We start from the raw sequence: 21,196 nt of genomic DNA, 5'->3' as shown, positions 1-21,196 counted from the left end.
TGGACGAATGAGGGACTACACCTTCTCATCTTGCCACCTGCAGTGTGGAGCCGTGGATTAAATAATCGGCTATAAATAAAAGTGGCTATTTTCCCATCTTCTCCTTCTTATTTTGTCCCTTTAATGCCAACTACTATGCTGGAGTGTGGCTCAGCGTCAGTTACCCCATATAAATAAATAAATATATAAAAATAGATTGTATTAGCCAAGTTTCTCTCAAATCACTGACCCAAGATTTAGTTTAGATTTACTTTTTTTGGACTTATTTCTTCCAATTGAGTGTTTTTGACTGTGACATATAACATGTTCCTCTATTTCACAATAATCAAATAACCCAGATGGATGCTTGCTTATTAAATGCAACGTTTCTATTGTCTCTTTAGTCCATTTCCTTCTATACAATTAAGTGATTTGAGGATGTCTTTATTTAATTGAAAATATAACACTTGCCTTATTTCTTTCTTCGGGGTTAACTCTGCCTATTAAGAGGATGTTACACAAATAGTCCACTCTTTTCCTCTTGTTACATTTTAGTCTATCAGACTGTAAGGCTGCCAGACTGCCTCAACCCTGAGATTTCAGTTTCAAGCAGTACTTAGATGTAATTAACTACCACCATCAGATAATAGTTGACTCTAAAAATGCACCCTTCTCATGATTTAATAGGACAAACTACACCATCCCAACACGCTTCCAAATCTTCCAAATGCAGCAAAGAGGAATAAATAGCCATTCGTGAAATGAGCTTTTGTTCAAAGAAAGTCAGTTCTGAGAAAAAAAATCAATTACTTTAAAAACATGATCTGATATACCTCATCGTCCAGTGAACTTGTAATTCTAAAATTTCAAATTGCAATATGTGTCATTATGTTATGTACTTAAAATTCATTAAAATAATAATAATAATAATAATGTGCATCTCTCATGTGATTGTGCATTACTACACCAGTTGCAAAGGTGAAGGCCATTGTTCACTCAGCAAATGACCCTGAAATCGTGATTTCAAACTAAAACATGAACTTAAATTTTACTTTAATTGCAATATAAATTACAATAACATTGATCTTTTGAGAAAAATACTTCTGCAATAAGTTAACTGACAGAAGGTCCGTGAGCTACTACTTTGACCCAAACAGATGATGAAGGAGAGAAATCAGAGATATTTTCAGTGCTGTTACAGAGCAGCGCTGCTCCTCTTGTCCTTGTTACGAGAATTATATCTCCTTGCTGCTGCTCTCTGGTTTCTTTGGGTCTCTGTCAGACCATCAGCAGCTTCGGTTTTCAGCACTGCAGTGTCCGTCTCTGACTGCAGCTCTGCCTGCTCGTCCTCAGCGCTCTGAGCCGGCATGTCTCTCAGCCACTGCTGGTAGTAACCACGGAAACCATCAATTTGGACCAGGTAGTTGTTTCTGGACTTGTACTGGGATTGATGGAAGGGAGGAAAGATAGGAGGGCAAAATAAAGAGGGGAGGAGGAGAGGAGCAATATAGAAAACATGAAACAGTCAACCATTTATCTGCAAATGAAGTTCTGCTTCAAATGAGTCAACCCTAAACACTGATTTTATATAATAAACACAATATCAGCTGAGTAGCAAATGTTTTGCTCATGTGTTCAGTAAGCTACATGTTATGGATGTGTGATACTTAAAACAAAGTATGACTTTAATCATTGTGTTTTAAAAGCTGCATTCATTTATTTTTTGGCCACTTGGGGGCAGAGGAATACGCTGGATACCTTATAATCTTATTATGTCTAACGTATTAGTTTAGAGTTGTCTCTTTACACATCCAGTAAGATACTGAGCATTTGTTTAGAGTCGTGTTTCTGGCCACCTGGCAAGTGTAGTATTCATTCTCCTTTTAGCTCTTTTGTGGTCTCCAACTCCTGAAATATCTGGCTCAAAATATTCTTTAGCAGCTAAATATTCACCAGCTAGTCGCTAACTGTGTCTGTCTGATGTTTGGGGCTGGACAGGGAGCGTACAGTGGGTTTATCGGAGTTTGGGGTCCTGAAAACCAAAACAATGGGCTGAAAGATGCTAAAATGCTCTGCAGAGCGTAGATATTATCAATTTTAGTGGAGAGGCCTTGCCACTGATATTTGACACAAATAAGCATATGCAATATTCACATTCACAGCACAGATTAAAAGCATCCAAACAGCTCAGTTAAAGCCTGGCTCAGACACACATCTAGACCTTTTGACTGTCATAGCAACAATACAGCTTTGGAAATGACAAAAAGGGGCTGAAATCTCTCATCAGCCACTGCAGGTCACTGATACAAAAAGCTTTGGGGCCTCTGATGTTCATTCATTTGAAACCCGCTTCCTTCATTTCCACTGAAGTTATTGTGCCATGAAGCTCACAGGACAGTCTTCAGGTTCTTTGGTTGTGATCAGGATCTACACCGGGTGAAACTCTTATGCCCTCATGTACTATACATATGCTTACCTGGTTATAGTTGGGAGGATATTGTGAGGCAAACTCCAGCTGTCTGATGATGACCTCATTAGGCCACACCCCCATGGTGCTCATGCTTTTGAGCAATGTTTTAAGGTAGACGTAATCCAGTCTTCGAGTTGCTCGGCCAATTAGAGTAGAGAACACCTGGACGTTAGGCTTAAATCCCGCCTCCTGCAAAAAACATGTGTAAAGATAAAAGAAAGAACTATCAAGTCACAATATATTGGTCTTCGACTAGTACTACTACACCTAATACAATTACTGCTGATATTACAGTAGTATTTCCTATGACTGTCCAATGTTACTGTTCATCTCTTCACTTTCATTTTGATAAACTTTCCATGTTCTCTTTGTTCACAATTTAAAACAAATGTAAATTGGAAAAAGCAGCTGTGACAGAATCTAAAAGGATTTTCTGTCCTCGATAAATATAACATTAATTCTAAATTTAATATCTAGTCTGACTTTTAGGATGTGTTTCATTACCTCCATGTCTTTCAGCAGCTGCAGACCGTCTTTCTGACGCTCACAGCCCAATGCGAGGCTTCCAAATGTCTGTACATCCACGTTTACATTGCGCTGTCGCATCACACTCAACACAGCCTGGAAAGAGAAAGAAGTGTATTCAAAATATGCACACGCACATAGAAGTAGAACATTTTAAAGGGTCGCTTCACCCAGCTTACAAAAAAACCCCAAACATTTTCTCACTTAGCTCCAGAGAGCTATATAGTGGTGTAGATAAATGTTCACAGTATCGAAAAATAAAAAAATCTACAGAACTATATCTTTCCAGAACCCCTCATTGCTCTCGGTGGACAGACACACTGTCAACCATTTCACAGGAACTATTTCTTTGATGGAAAGTAGTTCTAATGAAAACTGTTCATAGCAAGGTCTGCAGATTATTAAGAGCAATGGGGACACTGATTTGTGCCTTGGGGTGGAGAACTGGCCACATACAACCAAAACTATCTGCATGGTTAGATACTACTAAAGGTGTGAGACAGAGAGCGAGAGTGAGAGAGCGAGAGAGAGAGAGGGTGAGTGTGTGTGTGTGTGTCTGTGTACCTTTGCCCCCTCCGGGTCACCAGCTCTGGCTGCTCTGCGAATCACTGAGTTAAAGAATGCGACATCAAGCTTCACTTTATGCTGCTTGGCGACCTTCAGCAGCATCTGCAGGGACTGGTAGCCCGGCTCCATTGTGTCTGCCAGCAGAGTCAGAGTTCTGAGGTCTGGACTGAGTCCGTTAGCTGTCATCTTCTCCAGGAAGCCTTTAGGTCCTCCGATAAGGGCGAGCTTATCTGACGCTCCATCTACGGTTCCGAGGGAGACCACACCACCCCTCTTACCCTCAAAAAGGTCCAGTAGGTTAGGGGCTGTTGAATCACCTAAGTCAACAGGCAACGAGACAGTTTGTCTGACTGGTATCAAATGGGTTGAGTCTTGTCTGCTGTAGGACTCCTCCTCGCTGTGTCTGCTGTGCTGCTGTCTGTCACTATGTGGATCAGGTGGGATAAACAACTGCCTCTCCAGAAGGTCAATGTCTATTACATCCTTGTGTCCTGACTCTGACTTTACATGTGATGCATGTTCCCTCTCGTTCCGGTCAGGCCTCAGCAGCACGCCAGAGGCCAGAGCAGGGTCGCCAATCCCGCAATCCCTAGCAGTTCGCAAGAGCAGGTTATAGTTCCTTGAGTCTGGAACAATCCCTGACCTCAGCATCTGTCGCCAAACCTGAAACAAAAACAAAAATTGACTGTGCGATAACAACGATATTACAGGTTAATTGTATGTTTTGATTTGCAGTCTGTGTACAATATCAATTTCGATATCAATTTTGCTGCTATGCAAAAATAGAAGAAGAAGCTGATGCAAGTTGCATCATCCATCTGCACTGGTCTAATGTTTTAAAAATGTACCAAAAACATAAACAAACTTTAGCCACAGCGCTGACACAGGAGGAGATTGTGAATATGGTTACAGCCAGAGGAAAAGAGGACAACATGGAATGCCAATTCTGCAAAGTGAGTTTGAGGTATGTTTTTAGCAGCAGCATTATGCTAGCTCGCCAATGTAATCTACATCATTTCATGTTGTTTTTTAATTGGTTGGTTGGTTTGTAAACGTGGGTCATAGCAACAATCAAATTGTGTGATTTTGGTCCTAAATTTCTGACACTGGCAGAGTTCTGGGTCAACCTGTCTTTGGACAGTCAGCGGACTAGTATCACAGTACGATCTAACACCACTGTTTTTTGATTGGTGACTAGAGCTAGACCAATAAATCGGCCAGTAGAGACAAAATCAGTGACATCCGTATTAAAATTCTTGTTTATGTTTTTAAAAAAATTCTATCACCAGATATATCGTTATTCAGATTTTTAAAACTCCCAAATCCAGCATCAGTCAGACTATATTGATGACCAAAGACTTCAGCATGTTTCTATCACATTTACCAAAATCTCAGTGGCCTTTACTCTCAAAAATATTCCATACCAATGTAGTTAGGTGCCTCTAAATCATGTATCTACCTGTAAAGCCAGTCTGAATCCTGTTTCTTTGTCCTTCAAACAGCCCATCAGCAGGTAGTGAAACGTCTCCTGGGTTACAGCATGGCCGTTCTGCAGCATCTCCTACAAACACACACAAACGCATGTAGAAACGCAAATCTAACGCAGCTCAGTAGACCAACCTTCCATACACCCTTAGAAATGTCGGCCCATGTCGTACCCTGAGCGTGTGAATACAGGCCTGAAGGTGGTTGGCGATGGCGTGTGTCTTGAGAAGGGCGTGGTATGTGATGGTGCTGAGGGGGTAGTTTTTGCGACGGAGTTCTTGCTCCAACTTCAACGCTTGCTGGAGACCAGCTTGTTTGGACGGCGACTCAGCGCAGGCATTGAACAGCGCGGTGTAGGTAGCATCTGTAGCATCTAGACCTCGCTTCTTCATCTGGAAGACACACACACACACACACATAATTACACACATTATTACTTAACATGAGAAGTCTGTTTGTGTCAAGACATTTACATCTGAAAAAGGTGTATGTGAAAATGTGAAGCTGATTATTGTTGGTTACAAGTATAACATGGAAATTGGAAAGGATGAATTTGGAGCCACTGATTTTGGCTATTTATGGGGAAATATAAGCAACTAAAAAAACCAAACTAAAACTACAACAATCACACAGAAAATAAAATTAGATTAGGATTGAAAAACTGGGTCTACCTTAAAACAACTGCTGAATCTATTAGTCAATTAATATGAATAAATAATAATAAATATAAACACATAAATGCGGTGGTTCCCAACTATTTATGTCTGTATGGTAAATACACTGTATGGTTTATTAGGTGCACCTAGCTACAACTAATGCAGTCTAATACAACAGTCCTGCAATAAATCCTCCCTTCATGAAGGTTCAGTTTTTTGTTGAAACTCTTTCAGAGGTGCTGATTCAACTTTATGATCATTTTGGGGGCTGCACTCTGTGGTGCTGTTGAATTGTAGTGTCTTATACTGAGAAGTATTTTCAATATTTAGTGTATTCTCATTTATATAAATCGGGAGAAAAAATATTAGAAACAATTCAACAGCACCACAAACTACAGCTTCCAAAAATGACAATAAAGTTGAAATAAACAACCTTGATATAATGTATTAGTATTAGTTTTAGCTATGAACTGAATGTAAATCAATAGTACAAGTAAAAATACCACATATTTTCTGGTTAAAGTTTGACAAATTAATAAATTTGCTTGTTTTTTTTTAAAAACAAATATCATTGTACATTGAAGTTGTACACGGTTTTACATAACATTAAGATCTGGAATATCATTTGACGTGTTAATTAAATTGCCAAGGGAACATATAAACATGATAAAAGTGTATAAAGAAAATATCCCTACATCATTGTAGAGTTTGAAGGCCTTCTTGAGTTGTCCAGCTCGACCACAGCCTCCTATCAGGACAGTGTAGTTGAACTCCTCCGGCTGCAGCCTCTCCCCCTGCAGCATGTCTCTGCTGAACACGTCCAAAGCCTCCTGCAGCTGTGAGAGGACAAATAAGGTTTGTACACAAAAAGAGGAGAGGGACGCAAGAAGGCGGACAGAACGGCTCAAATGGGCTGACCTTGTTCTCTTTGATCAGCTTCTTGCACTGTAAGAAGTACCAGTACGGTGTGTTTCTCCTCCCGGGCCTCCTGCGAGGTTTCTCTAGGTCCTCCTCGTCGTCCCCCCACTCTCGGTGCCGCAGATCCTGGATGTCTGGGCTGTTTTTCCTGAACGACCTCCTGGAGGATATGTCGGCGGATAGGCAGCCGAAGTTCTCCCGGTGTGGTGCGTCGCTCTCGCCTGGGACTGAAGGGGAGCTCGGAGGGTCCGTGCCCCCATGGGAAGCGGCTGATAGGGACACAGATCTGGCGGTTAGTCCCCTTGGCAGCTGCCAGGGAGTCGGTGTGAGGAGCCTGGCTGACCGGCGTCGTGACAAATCTTGTACCCCTGTCAGATTCAGGGTCCTGGGTGAGTTCTTAACCGTTGAAAAGAAGGACAACTTAGCTACCGGAACCGAGACTTTCCTCCCGTTTCGCAAGCACGAACAGGCGACGGACGTTAACATGTTTAGCGATGTTATCTAGCTAACTACAAGCTAATTAACATGACGCTTTTCTTCCACATGGCAGCAAATCAGACGGTTTATCAAACTTACATTGCTAGTTAGAGGGAAGCTACGTAGCTCCTGGCATGTTTGTGCACACCACGATGTTTCAATGACAGAAATTAGGCAAGACCTGAGTAATAGATAACGAACTATAAATATAAAGCACTCTGTCTGGCGTTTTGGTTCCTGGAAGGAATTCATGAGGACATTAATTGAGTTTAAACATATCACTGTTTATTAATGGGTTGCATAAATTGTTGAAAAAGCTTAATCTATTCCGGAGAGGATGTCCCACTCCGATCGACTGCATCGGTAATAGATTAGCATGTCTGTCGCATCTCTGGCTGTAAACTACGCCACTGCCCTCAGCTGGTCTAAAAGTGATTTTTTTGCGTCTCTTCCTGGGGTGAAATGAGGTGAAGACGTTGCGCCAGACTAAGTAAGAGTATTTAAAGACTCGTTTTGTAAATTTAAAAACAGCCAAAGCTGCCAGAGTCGACACAGGCTTCCTGGATACAACTAGAGTTACAGCAATGGAAGACAGAGACGGAGCCGCATGGCAAAAATGAGTAATGAGTAAAATGAGTAAAGCCGGAATTTATCGAACATGATCCGACTCATTACACACTCAAAATATTCAGAAATGATCTGACTTGTAGATTTGTATGTGATAGATTCATTCATTCATAACGTCAGCTTCACAGTTAATTGAAACTCAAATCGCTGTTAATTCAGCCAACATCACATTTAAGCCATTGAAGTCTCTAACGTCACACACGTAAAAGGTCAGCTGAACAATAAATAATAAATAAATATTGCTAATAATAAATATCAGAGTGCAAAAGTAGGCTATTTTCAGTCAACATTATTACCATGTAAGGAAAGCCATGCAACAGTGTGTCAACTTGTCTCAGCGGGGGGGCGCATGGAAAGTTATTTATTGTCGTTATTAAAACTTCAGTCACTAAATAAGAGGATCGTGTGAATGATTTATTTGCTGCAGTTTGGTTCATGATCTATGAACATCTCTAGTTCCTGTATCAGTTGAGTTCTTTGAGTTATACATATTACATTGTATTTGAGTTCTACTATATTTTTGAGGCCGCAAAGAGGTACATTTATTTTTGTAAATACTGGAATAAAATTCAAATTCTTTCTCCTAATGTTCCTGAACATATAAGAATACCCAGAACTGAGGTAGTCAAGTCACATGGCTCCTTAATATTGTTGAATTTGGTGGTTTTAACATCCTGAGGGGTCTGTTTATTGAATACTTTTAGAGTCAATATCTTCAAATGTATGTGCTTGTAGGTGAAAAGGGAGTTGAATTACAATAAAATTAAAGGAGTACCATTTTTTTTCTCTCAAAATGATATCCTGTTTGGAGGATTCTTTGAATCAGCATTTAGACCATCGTGTAGACAACAAAACAGTTAAATGAATAAATATAATGTGGAAAGAAGAGGTTTTTGCGTGACATTTATTTATTAGGGGGTGTTGTTGCGCTGATGTATGTTGGACTTGTGACCTCAGTATTTATAAAATCCTGGTTATGGCCCTGCAAGTACTACTATATTTCCCCCAAAAAAACACATGAAAAAAGGCAGCACTCCCGAGGTCAAAAACAGCAAAAGAATCACCTCGTGTTGATCTTTTGGGTAAATTTAATCAATAAGACATTTGTGATTCTTTTGCTGTTTTCGACCTCTGGAGTGTCGTCTTGTTTCCTGACTGTGTTTTTGGGAAATACAGACATTGCTGTGCAGGAGAAGTGCAAACCCGCTGTTAAGTTAGTGATCATACCGAATGCAGTATCTTTGTGAAACTGTTCCGTATCCATGGCAGTTTGAGGTTGAAGTTTTGTGACAGTCAGATGAAGTTTCTTTGAGAGTGTATAAAATTCCTACAAAAACCAAAGCCTAAAAATGACACGTTATGGTTTTACGGAGGGTTATGTGCCGGACTACTTCTTGGCCAGGGGCAGTAACTTCCTGGAGTCTTGTCATCATCGTGAGGTTGCCAGGCAACCAGGGCCCGGCTAAGAAATAGCCAGACACATAACCCCCTGTAAAACCAAGATGTGTCGTTTTTACTCTGGTTTTTGTACAGATTAAACAAATGGGATATAACATGTTAATTACTGAGCTTTAGATGTCCTGGTAGGCAGATTTTCTACCTTTGAACAGAGCCAGAGCTAGCTGTATCCCTGTTTCCAGTCTTCCAGTCTGGCTGCTGGCAGTAGATTCATATTTATAGTACAAACATGAGACCGGTATCAGTCTTCTCATTTAACCTACCTCTCGGCAAGAAACTGAATAAGTCTATTTACCAAAATGTCAAATTTTTTCTTCAAACGCACTCATCTAGTGGAAACACTGTTACAAGAGCAAGTTTTTCTTGGAGTTTAGACTTAAACAGGAACAATTATTGTTTCAGACACAATGATGAAGTGACTGCAGTGCTGAAGCCTCAGTCCTCCAGAGTCGGCGTGTACCTCAATCAAAAGGCAGGTAGTCTGACCTACTACCTGCGTCTGTGACATGATGCTGCAGCTGATGCACAGCTGAAACCACGTTCACAAAGCCGCTCTACCCTGGGCTGGACCTGGAGTACAGGTGCAGCCAAAAAGTGTCCATTCAGGCTCATGTTGGCAAATGTCAGTCCACTGGTGATAATTTACAGCAGTGGAGATGAGCATGAATGACACAATACATTCACACACATAACAAGGAATACAAAACTTTGATCGGTTCATCACTTTGGTCCAGACTGAAAAATCTCAGCAAATATTGGATGGATTGTCATGAAATTTTGTACATTCATGTTCCCCAGAGGATGAATTCAAATCACTTTGGTGATCCTCTAACTTTTCATCTAACGCCATCATCAGGTCAAAATGTAAATTTTTCCAATACTTTGGTTTATCAGCCTTAGCTTTTCTCTTCAGTGCTAATTAACAAATGTTAGCATGCTAACACGGCAAACTAAGATGGTGAACATGGTAAATATTACCTGCTGAACATCACCAAGTCAGTAACTGTGAACAGCATGCTGATGTTAGCATTTAGCTCAAAGCACAGCTGTGCCTAAGTACAACCTCGCCTCGCTGGCATGGCTGTATACTCTCTTCTTGTTTTAAGTGTATTCTGCTTGAGAGGTTTCAGATTTGTTGTGGTAAAAACATGATTCTAGATAACTATATAATCAACACTGATTCACAGTTTGTCAGATTTTAATTCAGATATTAACCAATGAAAATGTCACTGAGTTATTAGAATCAGGTGCTTTGTTTAAGAAATACATTTACATACCTACTGTATCTTTTGTTCTATATTATTGTGCAAAACAAGTTTTTTATATGTAAGTCAAAACATCTCAAACCCTCTACAGCAACATGCTCATCCTTCTAGCTATATTCAGTCATCTACACTCAAAGTATTTGAGTAAATCACCATTGAAACATACAGTATAATACTGCAGGATGACTCAGTTGCGGTATCTTGAAGAACTAAAAGATAAAACATACTGTACGATGGAAACAGAATGATTGGATTACAAAAACAGTGGCACAAAATCACAGATAACTGAAAACATTGTTACTCAACAGTTTCCTCAGACACTGTTAAAGGGTAAATACACATTTTAACTGACATAGGCCCAAAAGTCCCTGGCTCATATTGACCAAAACTGGAGACGAGGTCAGCACTATGTTTACAAAAACACTAGAATTATGTTTCATTAACATTGAGTTACATGGACCATAGAGAAACCTGGTTATTCATCTCCCTGTATATATGATTCTGACAGTCTCCAGGTTTCTGATTGTCTACAGTTTCCTCTGCATTTGAGGATATACCCAGTTTGGCGTCTGGCTGTCTCTATACTGCTGCAGTTCCCACTTAGCTTCATCATTTGATCAGCAGTAATTAATGACTACAGCAACAATAACAAGTTTGTCCTCCGCATTAATGGTATCAGACTTTAATGGTTATTTCAGTGTACAGAATTTTACTCACAAACTACTACATAACATTACACATGGCAGAGAATGATCAGAAATCTGGATAAGGTGTTTACATGCCACAGTATCCTGGTTTCTATCGGACTACTCCAGCTACAGTAGCATATTCGGGTTTCTTCAAACCGGGATAAGGGCTTATCCACAGTTCTGATACCAGGATATGATGTACAAGCACATAACTGGGCTACTCCAAAACCCAGATTATGACTGGGATACTAGTATACATGTAAACACACTCATTGGCACCTTCAGTGACATAACACCTTATTTGTTCTAGTCTCAGCCACAACTGAGTGAAACAAAGTGACTACATGTGGGACCAAGTTCTTTTTTTAAAATCCAAATGCAATTTTTTTACACTCTGCATTTTACTGATTAATGGGGGTGCCATTTGCAATGTCAGTAAAATGTGTGATTAACTGTACCATGTTTTATGTGTCACTTGATTGCTGATTGTACCTTTTTAGTTTTCCCAAATTAAACTTTGTGTCGTAAATGACACATTGAAACATGCCGTACATCTCACTTTTCATACGTCAACATGGAACTAAAATATAAATGTTTACCTTTCATGAGTACATGTATAAAAGTACTTAGGTAAGAAATGATCACAGTGATAATCTACTGTATGTGTTAGCACAATAGACATTTTGAGAAATAGGCTCGCTTACTTTTTTGTTAGATGTTAGATGAGAAGATTGAGACCACTCCCATGTCTGTACACTAAGGATGAAGCTAGGGAGCTCAGCTCAGCATAAAGACTGGAAAAGTGGGAAACGGCTAGCCTGGTTCTGTCCAAAATGTTTCAAAATCAGCTGACTAGCACCTCTAAAGCTCACCAATTAACACATTATATCTCATTTATTTAATCCTTACAAAAAGGAAGGGTAAAAACAAATTGTATGGGGGCCTATGTGCCAGACTACTTCTTGGCCAAGCTAATTGGGTGCTGCTGTAGCTTTAAAATTAATAGAGAGACATGAGAGTGGTATCAATCCTCTCATCTAACTCTCGGCAAGACAGCAAATGTAGTAAAAGTGTATTTCCCAAAATATCGAACTATTACTTTAAGCTTACTTGACACAACAGTGGGGGCTGGGAAACGCCACCAACAGTAGACTACTGGTGTGATCATTTAAAAAAATGACATGAACACACAAATGCTACACAGACAAACATTTAAAATAATGTACATGGAGTTTATTACAACATAATTTGATTCAGGTCATGTATACAAAGTTTCTGAACAAATACACCCCATAATTTATCATTTTGGCACTTATTTTTATAGCTGACAGCTGACTGGTGTAGTGACAGAAATGATTTTTGACTTGAGTGGCAATAATTGAGGCCCCAATGGCAGCAAATGTGAAATGTCCTGGAACAATAAACTAAAACTCCTTACCAGCCTCAGAAAGCAAATTTCCCTTTGAAGACCACCTGTTGAAGTACATCAACCATGATTGTTTACATGTACATGACATGTAAACAATCATGGTTGATGTATTGTTGTCAAGCAGCCTGAAACTGTTGTTGATGTAACAAATCACACAATCAGAAATCACTGTGCAGATGACAGTCAGTCTTTCATTTGTGAATTTTATTTCCCGCGGGAAAAAAACGATCTGAGTGCCTCAGCTGTTGAGCACCAATCACACTGAACCTTTCTGGTGATGTCACAGCTGTGATAAATGTGGTGGTTGGGCCACATGGCTCTGGAACAAAGTTATCCGATCCAGCAGTGTTAGTGGGATGTCCCTGATGACTGACGGCAGGTCTTCATGCTGTAACGGATAGATGACCACGCTCAGGGCCGAGCGCTCAACTGAAAATCTAACAGAGAGAAAACACAAGAAAAGGTGAATTTGAGATTTCTCTTGTCATTTAATGTTTGATGTACAGCATGTCCTCACACGCAGGCACTGACCTGTCCAGCAGAGCTTTCTGCAGTGTGCGACAAGCTGTTAAAGTGCCACCCATGAACATGTGGCACATGATGACATGGCAGCATCGCTCCATGAAGGTTTCTGTGGCCGATGGGTCAAAGGTACCACTGCGGGAGATAAGGCAGAGACGTTGCAGATGACTGCAACAGGACAGAGCCTCAAAGAATGACGCGTTGGCATTCAGGTAGGGCTGCTCTAACCTAAACACACAGACACACAATGTTCAGTAGATAAAAACAACAAGATGAGCAAAGATGTGAACTCGGTCCATGAACTTTAGTTACACTAACTGGTGGACTGTCTTATATTTTGTAATGAATATAAAAAGGCACCACATTTCATGAAAAACAATGAAAATACTACATCAAACTACAAGGTAAAGCTGAATGTATGGTTTGCCCGTTAGGGGATTCCCATAATTATTAGAAAAAATTAAATCTGCTAATTCAACATTTTCATAACAGGTTTTATAATTATTCGTAAACCCCCCCCCCCAAAACAAATCAATCAATCAAAATTAGTTTGCATCATACTAAAAGAGATTTACAACAAAAACAAAACTGCTGAGAGATAATGGTTCGATTCTTCGTGTAATTACAAAGTTAGCCAAGCATTTAATGGTTCTGAAGCTACTAAACACCAGAGCTCAACAACAGCTGAGAAAAATTAATGAGGATTAAATTATCAGTTCAAATAATACATTAAATATTAGAATTAATTAATAATAAATGCTTTACTTGGAAACAGAAATCTGTCAACTAAAAGGGGCATATAATAATACTTATGACTGTACTAGCTGTCTGATGGTTAGTGTTCAGTATTACAGTAAATGAAGGGTATACAAAGGCATCTTCTAACCTGAGTTCCTGTAGCTGTGTGCACTGTTTAAGTGTGTCCAGCAAGGCAGGGGTGTAGTTCATGGTTTTTAGTGATCCCATGTTGGCAAGGGATAATACCTGTAGGTCTTTGCACTGCCTGGTCAGCTGTATCAGCCCTGTCCCCCTAAGGACCCCAGGAAGGCCAGCCAGAGTCAGACGACGTAATCGAGGCAAAGCCTCAAGTGCTGCTAAGTGTGCATCGCCAACTCCTCGTGCCCACGCACACATGCCACGAGGCTCCACACTGGCACGAGCGCAGGGCTCAAGCCGAGGCAACGCAGAGACAAAACCTGGACCAATGAGCTCTAAGGTCTCTAAAACAGGGCAGCCAGCTAAGAGCCGAGTGAGCCCTGAGGTGCTGTCCCCTGACAGAGAAGATTCTGAATCAGGCCTGTAATTCTGGAGCCCCACACGTGGATTCTTCTTTAACCCCAGGAACAACGGAGAGGGAGACGTGTTGTTTGTAGAGATTTGATGTGAGTTTAAGCCGTCTGACAGAGCGCAGGCAGGCAGAGTGAGAGAGCGCAGGTGCCCGAATTTGGCCAAGCTGGCACACAGGTGTGTTTCTCCACCTAGCGCAGGCGAGTTTTCATGATGATAATGTGTATGCATCAGGTTCAGGTGTTTAATGTTGGAACAGCCAACTGCCAACCGGCTCATTGTCCCAGGAACCAGCTGATCTTCCGCACTCCTACACTCTGAGTAAAGGACCTGGTTGATCCCGCTGAGGTTCAGGCTGATCAGCTGTGTGGCATCTCTGACTCCTCCCTCCAGCAACGACTGGAACACCTGTGGCCACAGCGCCGGGCAGCGGCTGAAGCTGAGGTGCTTCGGACTGTTTCCCTCCAGGGCTCGCTTTAGGGACAAGGAATCTAGCCAGGACCGAGGGAGCTGCAGGGCCTCCAGTTCACCTCGTTGACCCAAGCTCTGGGCCAGTGAGGGAGCAGCAGGCCAGTGAGCAGGGTTTGGGCCGGGAATCGACACAAGGAAAACTCTCAGACGCTTTGGAACATGAACACTGAACACTGCCAGGTAGAGCAGGAGCAAGGTCTGGTTTACCTTAGGACATCAACATACAGATACACTAGTTACAAACTGCACAGTTCTACAGTGTATACTGCAGATATATGGGAACATATTACATGTACATGTGACATGTGCACTAACAAACACACCTCTCCTGGAGCCAGCCTGGCAGTGAACTCCTCCAGCTGTTGGTAATGTGGCACACTGCTCTGACCCACCATTAACTGACAGCAAACACTGACACCCTCTCTGGTCACATCTGGGATGTCAAACTGCAGCATCAGCCTGCAGTGCGGAGACGTGCACAAACACAGACTCACATTCAACACTGCAGCAGTAAAATAGTAAACACACTCTGTCCTTAGACAGCAACAAGAATGTGAATGCACACATCTAAGTGTTGCTAAACTCTACCAATGGACCAAGTGCATTAAGAAGACGGTTTTCTGGTTTAATATCATCACCTGTCAAACAGCGCTACGTGCCCAAATCGGAGTACAAATTAGCTTCCTTGTGCATTTGTTCTATTCACAGTAATGTGCTTTGAAATGAGAAGTAAATGCAGATCGACATTCTGAATTAGTATTTTGCATCATTGACAGTTTCAACATTGTGCATAATAACAACAATTTTCAGGATAGAGCAAGATTTGATTGTGACACAATGCACAAGCAGACGCAATATTAGCACTTTCGTATTTTTAGCCATGCTAGCGGCATGGCACTAGGTATGGCTATGTTGGTTGGTCCACCACTTTGGTCCAGAATGAAATATCTCAACAACTACTTGATGGATTGCTATGAAATGTTGTACATGATCCCAAGAGGATAAATCCTAATGACTTTGGTCACGCCCTGACTTTTACTATAGTGCCACCATGAGGATGACTTTTGTAGTTTTTAGTGAAATGTCTCCACAGCTATTGGAGAGATTGCCATTACATTTGGTACAGACATTCATGCTCCCCTCAGGATGGATTGTAATCACTTTGGTGATTCCTTAACTTCTCATCTAGCACTATCATCAGGTCAAAACTTCCATGTGTCCAATACTTAAAATTGTTATAGACACTACATGGTGCATAAATGCTACAGCTTCTATCCGGATAATCCCATAAAAATGTATAAAAATAAATATAGTGCACTATGTGCCAAATAGGGGATGATTCTGGACACAGGGCTCATGTGAAATCTCAGTAATCCGACAGATTCTTACTTGCGGAGTTGGGCGCAGCATGGCACTACACCGTAACTCGGCGTCAACAGTGTCTGTCTGAGCTCCGACAGGCGGCTCAGTGAATCCACCGCCTCTGAACTGAGCTGAGCAGAGTTGAAGCCTGGCGTCACATCAAAAGCGAGTGATCTGAGTAGAGAGAGGGAGGAGAGGAGACGAGAGAGACGAAGGGAAGTGATGCGACAGCCGGTGACATCGAGGTGCGTCACTCCTCTGCAGCGAGCAAGAAGCTCCATTGTAGAGCCAGACAGCCAGTAGCAACCATTCAGGCTGAGAGACTGCACGTGATTGGCTAGCTGCTTCAGTATCTGCCGAACCAAGAGATCATCAGCCTGGAGGAAAACATTTTTTTTTAATTAAAAGTTTCCATCTGTTAAAATGCAACAAGTATTCCACTGTGTTGTTCAAATGAACTTGAAGATTAATAGAAAATTGTCAATATTTCAAAATCAATAGCTTTACCAGATACTCCTCAGATAAGCTGACGTTTGAGAGCAGGGTCTTATCATGGCACAGTGTGTGCAACTTGTGGCAGACATTTGCCACATTCAACACCAGGTCACATACTGGAACATGGCGGAGAATACACAGCAGGATCTCATCGGACAAATCCGACATTCCCACTGAGGTAGAAGACATTGTGTCCTCGTCACATACAGCCTGAGACAGACAGCAAACAGTGTCACGGTTAGGTGCTTTTTAAAAACCTCTGTGTAGCCAAGATGCTACAAATCTTTGCTTAATGTCCGGTAGCAATTACTAAGTCTTGGTATTTTGTTATTGAGGTCCAACACAGAGAAAGAAGCTGTCATCAAGACAATAGATTATAGCTGGGCGATATGACGATTTAAACCCTGAGACGATATAAATTTGTGCACCGTCAGAGATTTGACATTTATAATGTGGTAGCCCTCCTTTTAATGTCTCTGGCTGTATTAGGTCATTGTAGGCAATGCTGCAAATCAATGAGCAGGACTGCTTTATGGCAGCACTGGGTTTTTATATAATTTTTGCATCAATGTCAGGTATTTGTGGACTATTTCATTTGCCAAAATCAGACAGTACTTTCTGGTTATTTTATCCATACACCTTTTCTCAACTGAATATGATGATATGGCTATTACAATATAAATTGACATACCTTGATAGATACAAGACACTTTCCAAAAGTGTATAGACATATTAAAGGTTTTACTGATAAAATTTTTTATGTCCATGAATATTTAAAAAAAAAAAAACACACACACACAAAAAAACATCCACAGAGCTTTTAGAAATCACTTTTCCTTAAAAAAACATTATGATTGTGAATTAATCATTTTTTAAATTTTGACGGGTCCAAAATGAATGTTTTGTTTATCTCTGTGTGAGATGTCTGACGTTTGGTTCCTGCTTCTAACAAGGCTTGTGAGCCAATAGTATAACGATGTTGGTATCACGTTGTATAGTTGCCAGTTAGTGTGGACAAAACGGAGACGGACGTTAGCACATGTTAGCTAACTTAATCGTCTGAATAACCCAGAAAATTACAGTTCTGCATTTTTAAACAAAATAAACAACAACTAGGGACAGCCATAGTCCTTAAAACCTTAATGGTTGGGCCAGTACACGTTTATGCAGGATAAGTTGATTGACCAGTCAACTGGTCCGTCCGGGACAGTGGCGGACTGGTCCGCTTATGAAAAGACGGTTGCTCTTCTTTAAGAATCCCAATATATTTGTGTCATGTCCAAGGTAAATTAAAGTTCAGAACTACTGTAAATATGCTTATTATTGTGTTTAGACCCAAAACGTGACTGTTTTTGAGGGCGTCATCTCATATAGCAGTCTAACGTTAGGCCTATTATGAGACACTAGCTGAGGTACTTGTGCCAGCTGCGTTGAGCTCAACAGCTAAGGTACATGGATCATACAATCGTCCTTTCTCCCTGTAGCCATTGTTGTGGCTGTTTTTTTTATAATCTGCTATGAGATTTGGTGTCAGCAAGAAAGCACTAATGTTAGGTCAACACTACGCTAACACTGACGCTAGCTAACGTCAACTTGTACTATAGCTGTGTAATGTCGAGCGCTGTGGATTTTAATAGCATCCCTACAATGTACTGTACTCTTTGATTGGATTAAAATGTAAACATTTACCTAATGTCTTATAGCGTACGGAGGGTTGAAATGTCATTTTACAGTAAGTGTTGCAATATAGGGCCCCTATAGTTATTAAATGATGGGGAAAAAAGGTTACCTAAAGCTAGCTAGCCATATCCTAAGATTAAGTTGCCATAGATAAGGTGACATGAAACACCACCGCACAAAGTAACCTAAATCTATAATTAATGTATAGCTATATGTTGCAAAATGAATTCATTACTTTATCACGAAAGATTCATCACTTGATATGACTGAATCTGAGTCTCACTCCACTCGACCATGAAATATGCAGGTTGTGCACCGAACTGGCAACCACTGGAACGGGATGGGAGGGGGAGTGCGTCATCTAGTGGCTGGATGTTATCAATGTTATCAATAGCACCTTTAATATCAGTATTAACACCAGCCAAAGTGTCTCTGTCTGTCCATCCACTCCTTTACAAATGAGTATTTTTGTTCAAATAGCAGGTTAATTTGGGCATAACGTTTGAAAAAAAGAGACACCAAAACACAAGAATTTCTACCACACTGATGCGTATCAACCAAACTTGGTTGAAAAAGTTAACTGAAATTGGGGCGAATCCTGGTCTAACCTAACTAAGCGTTAACATTAGCTAGTTCACTTGGTCTGCTCCGCGTTACCGTTAACAACTATTCATGTGTTGTCTCGGTGTGTCGGTTAACCCACCTGTACAATCCGTCGATCCATGTCCTCTGAAATCCCTCTCACGGTCCCACTCATGATCAGCAGGGTTTCAAATGTTCATCCAGCCAGCATTTCATGTTTCGATGAACCGGCTTTACGTTGAACCACAGGCGGTTGAGCACCCAGCCGTTGACAGGCCGGATTAAGTTTGCTGCTGCACAATGACGGAAGTCTGTCAGTGACGGACATACTTCCTGCCTTCATTTTTTTTAAATTCACAGTATTAATTAAAACTGTCCTTCTAAAAAGTGCAGAACACCAAAAGAATGCATGAAATAAAGACAGAAGATACAAAGTAGTATCTAGAGAACTAGTACTTACAAATATAATTTAAAAATACTTTTAAAAAGGAGATATTTATATTTAAGTAATTTATAAGTAATATTAATAGTATAGAGATGGGTGAATTGTTGTGCACAAATTCCTGTGACCTAAAAGTAATATTTACAGTATGTAAATATTATTGCTGTTGGATTTATGGTTTTAATCAGTGGTGGAATAAGTATTCAGATCTTTTACTTGTGCAAAAGTAGCAATCTCTCAGGATAAAATTACTCCACTACAAGTAAAAGTCTTGCATTCAAAGCCTTACAGAAGTATTAGAAGCAAAATGTGTGAAAAGTATCAAAAGTAAAAGTACTAATTAGGCAGCAGAATGACCCCTGTCAGTGTGATATTATATTATTGGATTATTATTACGTATGCATTACTGTGCAAGCAGCATTTAATGTTGTAGCTGGTCAAAATTAAGTTAATTTAAACTACTTTCTATACTGTTGGGTAGTGTAATCTATAACAATTAATCTATATAGCATCATACTTTACAAATTGAGCATATAGTTTGTATGTAAAGTAATTTGTAACTATAGCTCTCAGAGACGGTGTAGTCCCTCATTCGTCCAGGAGTGTTCTATCGTAGAAAAGGTTTCAGTCGTAGTCATCTGGACACTGTTTTCAGAATCAAGACGTTTGGCTCCCATCCGGAAGTCAAATCAATTGAGAATGACTTCCGGATGGGAGCCGAAACGCCTTGATTCTGAAAACAGTGTCCAGATGACTACGACTGAAACCTTTTCTACGATATAGCTCTCAGATAAATGTAGCAGAGTAGAAGTACACAGTAGCATAAAATGGAAATACTTAAGTAAAGTACAAGTACCTCAAAATTATACTTAAGTGCAGTACTTGAGTAAATGTGCTTTCCACCACTGGTTTTAATGTACTGTTTAGATTCTTTATGAAAAACATAAAGACGTTTTGGTGAATTGGCCTAAATTAAATTTAGCTAAGAAAATTATAAGATTACAGGCCTGTTGCATTTTCATTATTTTGTGAATATATATATCTACTGTTTGGGTTCTTAAATTCTGACAGAAAAAGGAATAAACCAGTATATAACACATTAGCGAGGAACTATAAACTAGTTCTGTAGTTTTGTAATACTGTTATACACTATTATTATCCTAATTTAAGTGGCCTGCTTGCTTAAAATATTAGCCAATATGTGTGGGCGTATGTTAAGAAAATAACCTGCTTTTTAAACAAAGAATGACTTCATGTCAGGATGATGACAGAAGAAGCCCCGCTTTTATCAAAAACCTATGATGGATATTTATTATTGGGAAATAACACCATTGGTGGAAAGTACATTTACTCAAGTACTGTAGTTAAAGTACAGTTTTTAGATACTTGTACTTTATGTGAGTATTTCCATTTTCTGCTACTTTATACTTCTACTCCATTACATTTCAGAGGCAAAACATATTGTACTTTTTACTTCACTACATTTATTTGATAACTTGAATTACTCTGCAGATTCAGATTAATAATACAAAATATAATCAACAAATAAATGATGATGTTGTATTATTATAGGTTAGTGCAAGTACTTTTGTACTTTTACTCAAGTAAAATTCTGAATGCATTTACTTATAAAAAAGTATTTCTATACTGTGGTAGTAAGTAAAAGTTTTGAGTACTTCATCCACCACTGAATAACACACAGTACAAACTTCTCAAACTACTCCTTCGGCAGAATCCTGTACAGTATATACAGTATATAACACTAAAACATCCACTGTACCAACAAATTATAAATTATATACTTTATAGA

The 21,196-nt window shown here is 40.1% G+C and overlaps 2 protein-coding genes across 2 annotated transcripts; both read right to left on the bottom strand.

The window, feature by feature from the left end:
- Positions 1-1,015: 1,015 nt before the first annotated feature.
- ptcd1 (pentatricopeptide repeat domain 1) lies at positions 1,016-7,255 on the bottom strand. The gene is made up of 8 exons (XM_044190659.1): positions 6,601-7,255; positions 6,378-6,518; positions 5,200-5,418; positions 5,001-5,102; positions 3,539-4,204; positions 2,954-3,070; positions 2,456-2,638; positions 1,016-1,420 (listed from the first exon to the last, which is right to left on the bottom strand). The coding sequence occupies exons 1-8, from the start codon at positions 7,084-7,086 to the stop codon at positions 1,175-1,177; spliced, it is 2,160 nt and encodes a 719-aa protein (XP_044046594.1). The 5' UTR covers positions 7,087-7,255; the 3' UTR covers positions 1,016-1,174.
- Positions 7,256-12,327: 5,072 nt separating this feature from the next.
- On the bottom strand, positions 12,328-19,255 carry fbxl18 (F-box and leucine-rich repeat protein 18). Its single transcript, XM_044190686.1, has 7 exons — positions 19,066-19,255; positions 16,695-16,892; positions 16,215-16,564; positions 15,149-15,284; positions 13,954-15,032; positions 13,077-13,295; positions 12,328-12,982 (listed from the first exon to the last, which is right to left on the bottom strand). Exons 1-7 carry the CDS (start codon positions 19,117-19,119, stop codon positions 12,826-12,828), a joined length of 2,193 nt encoding a protein of 730 aa, XP_044046621.1. The 5' UTR covers positions 19,120-19,255; the 3' UTR covers positions 12,328-12,825.
- Between the last annotated feature and the right edge of the window lie 1,941 nt (positions 19,256-21,196).

Source organism: Siniperca chuatsi, linkage group LG3 (genome assembly GCF_020085105.1).
Source record: "Siniperca chuatsi isolate FFG_IHB_CAS linkage group LG3, ASM2008510v1, whole genome shotgun sequence".
NCBI classification, from domain to species: Eukaryota; Metazoa; Chordata; class Actinopteri; order Centrarchiformes; family Sinipercidae; genus Siniperca; species Siniperca chuatsi.
The sequence above is the reverse complement of the archived record's forward strand: the minus strand, read 5'-3'. Positions and strand labels throughout refer to the sequence as shown.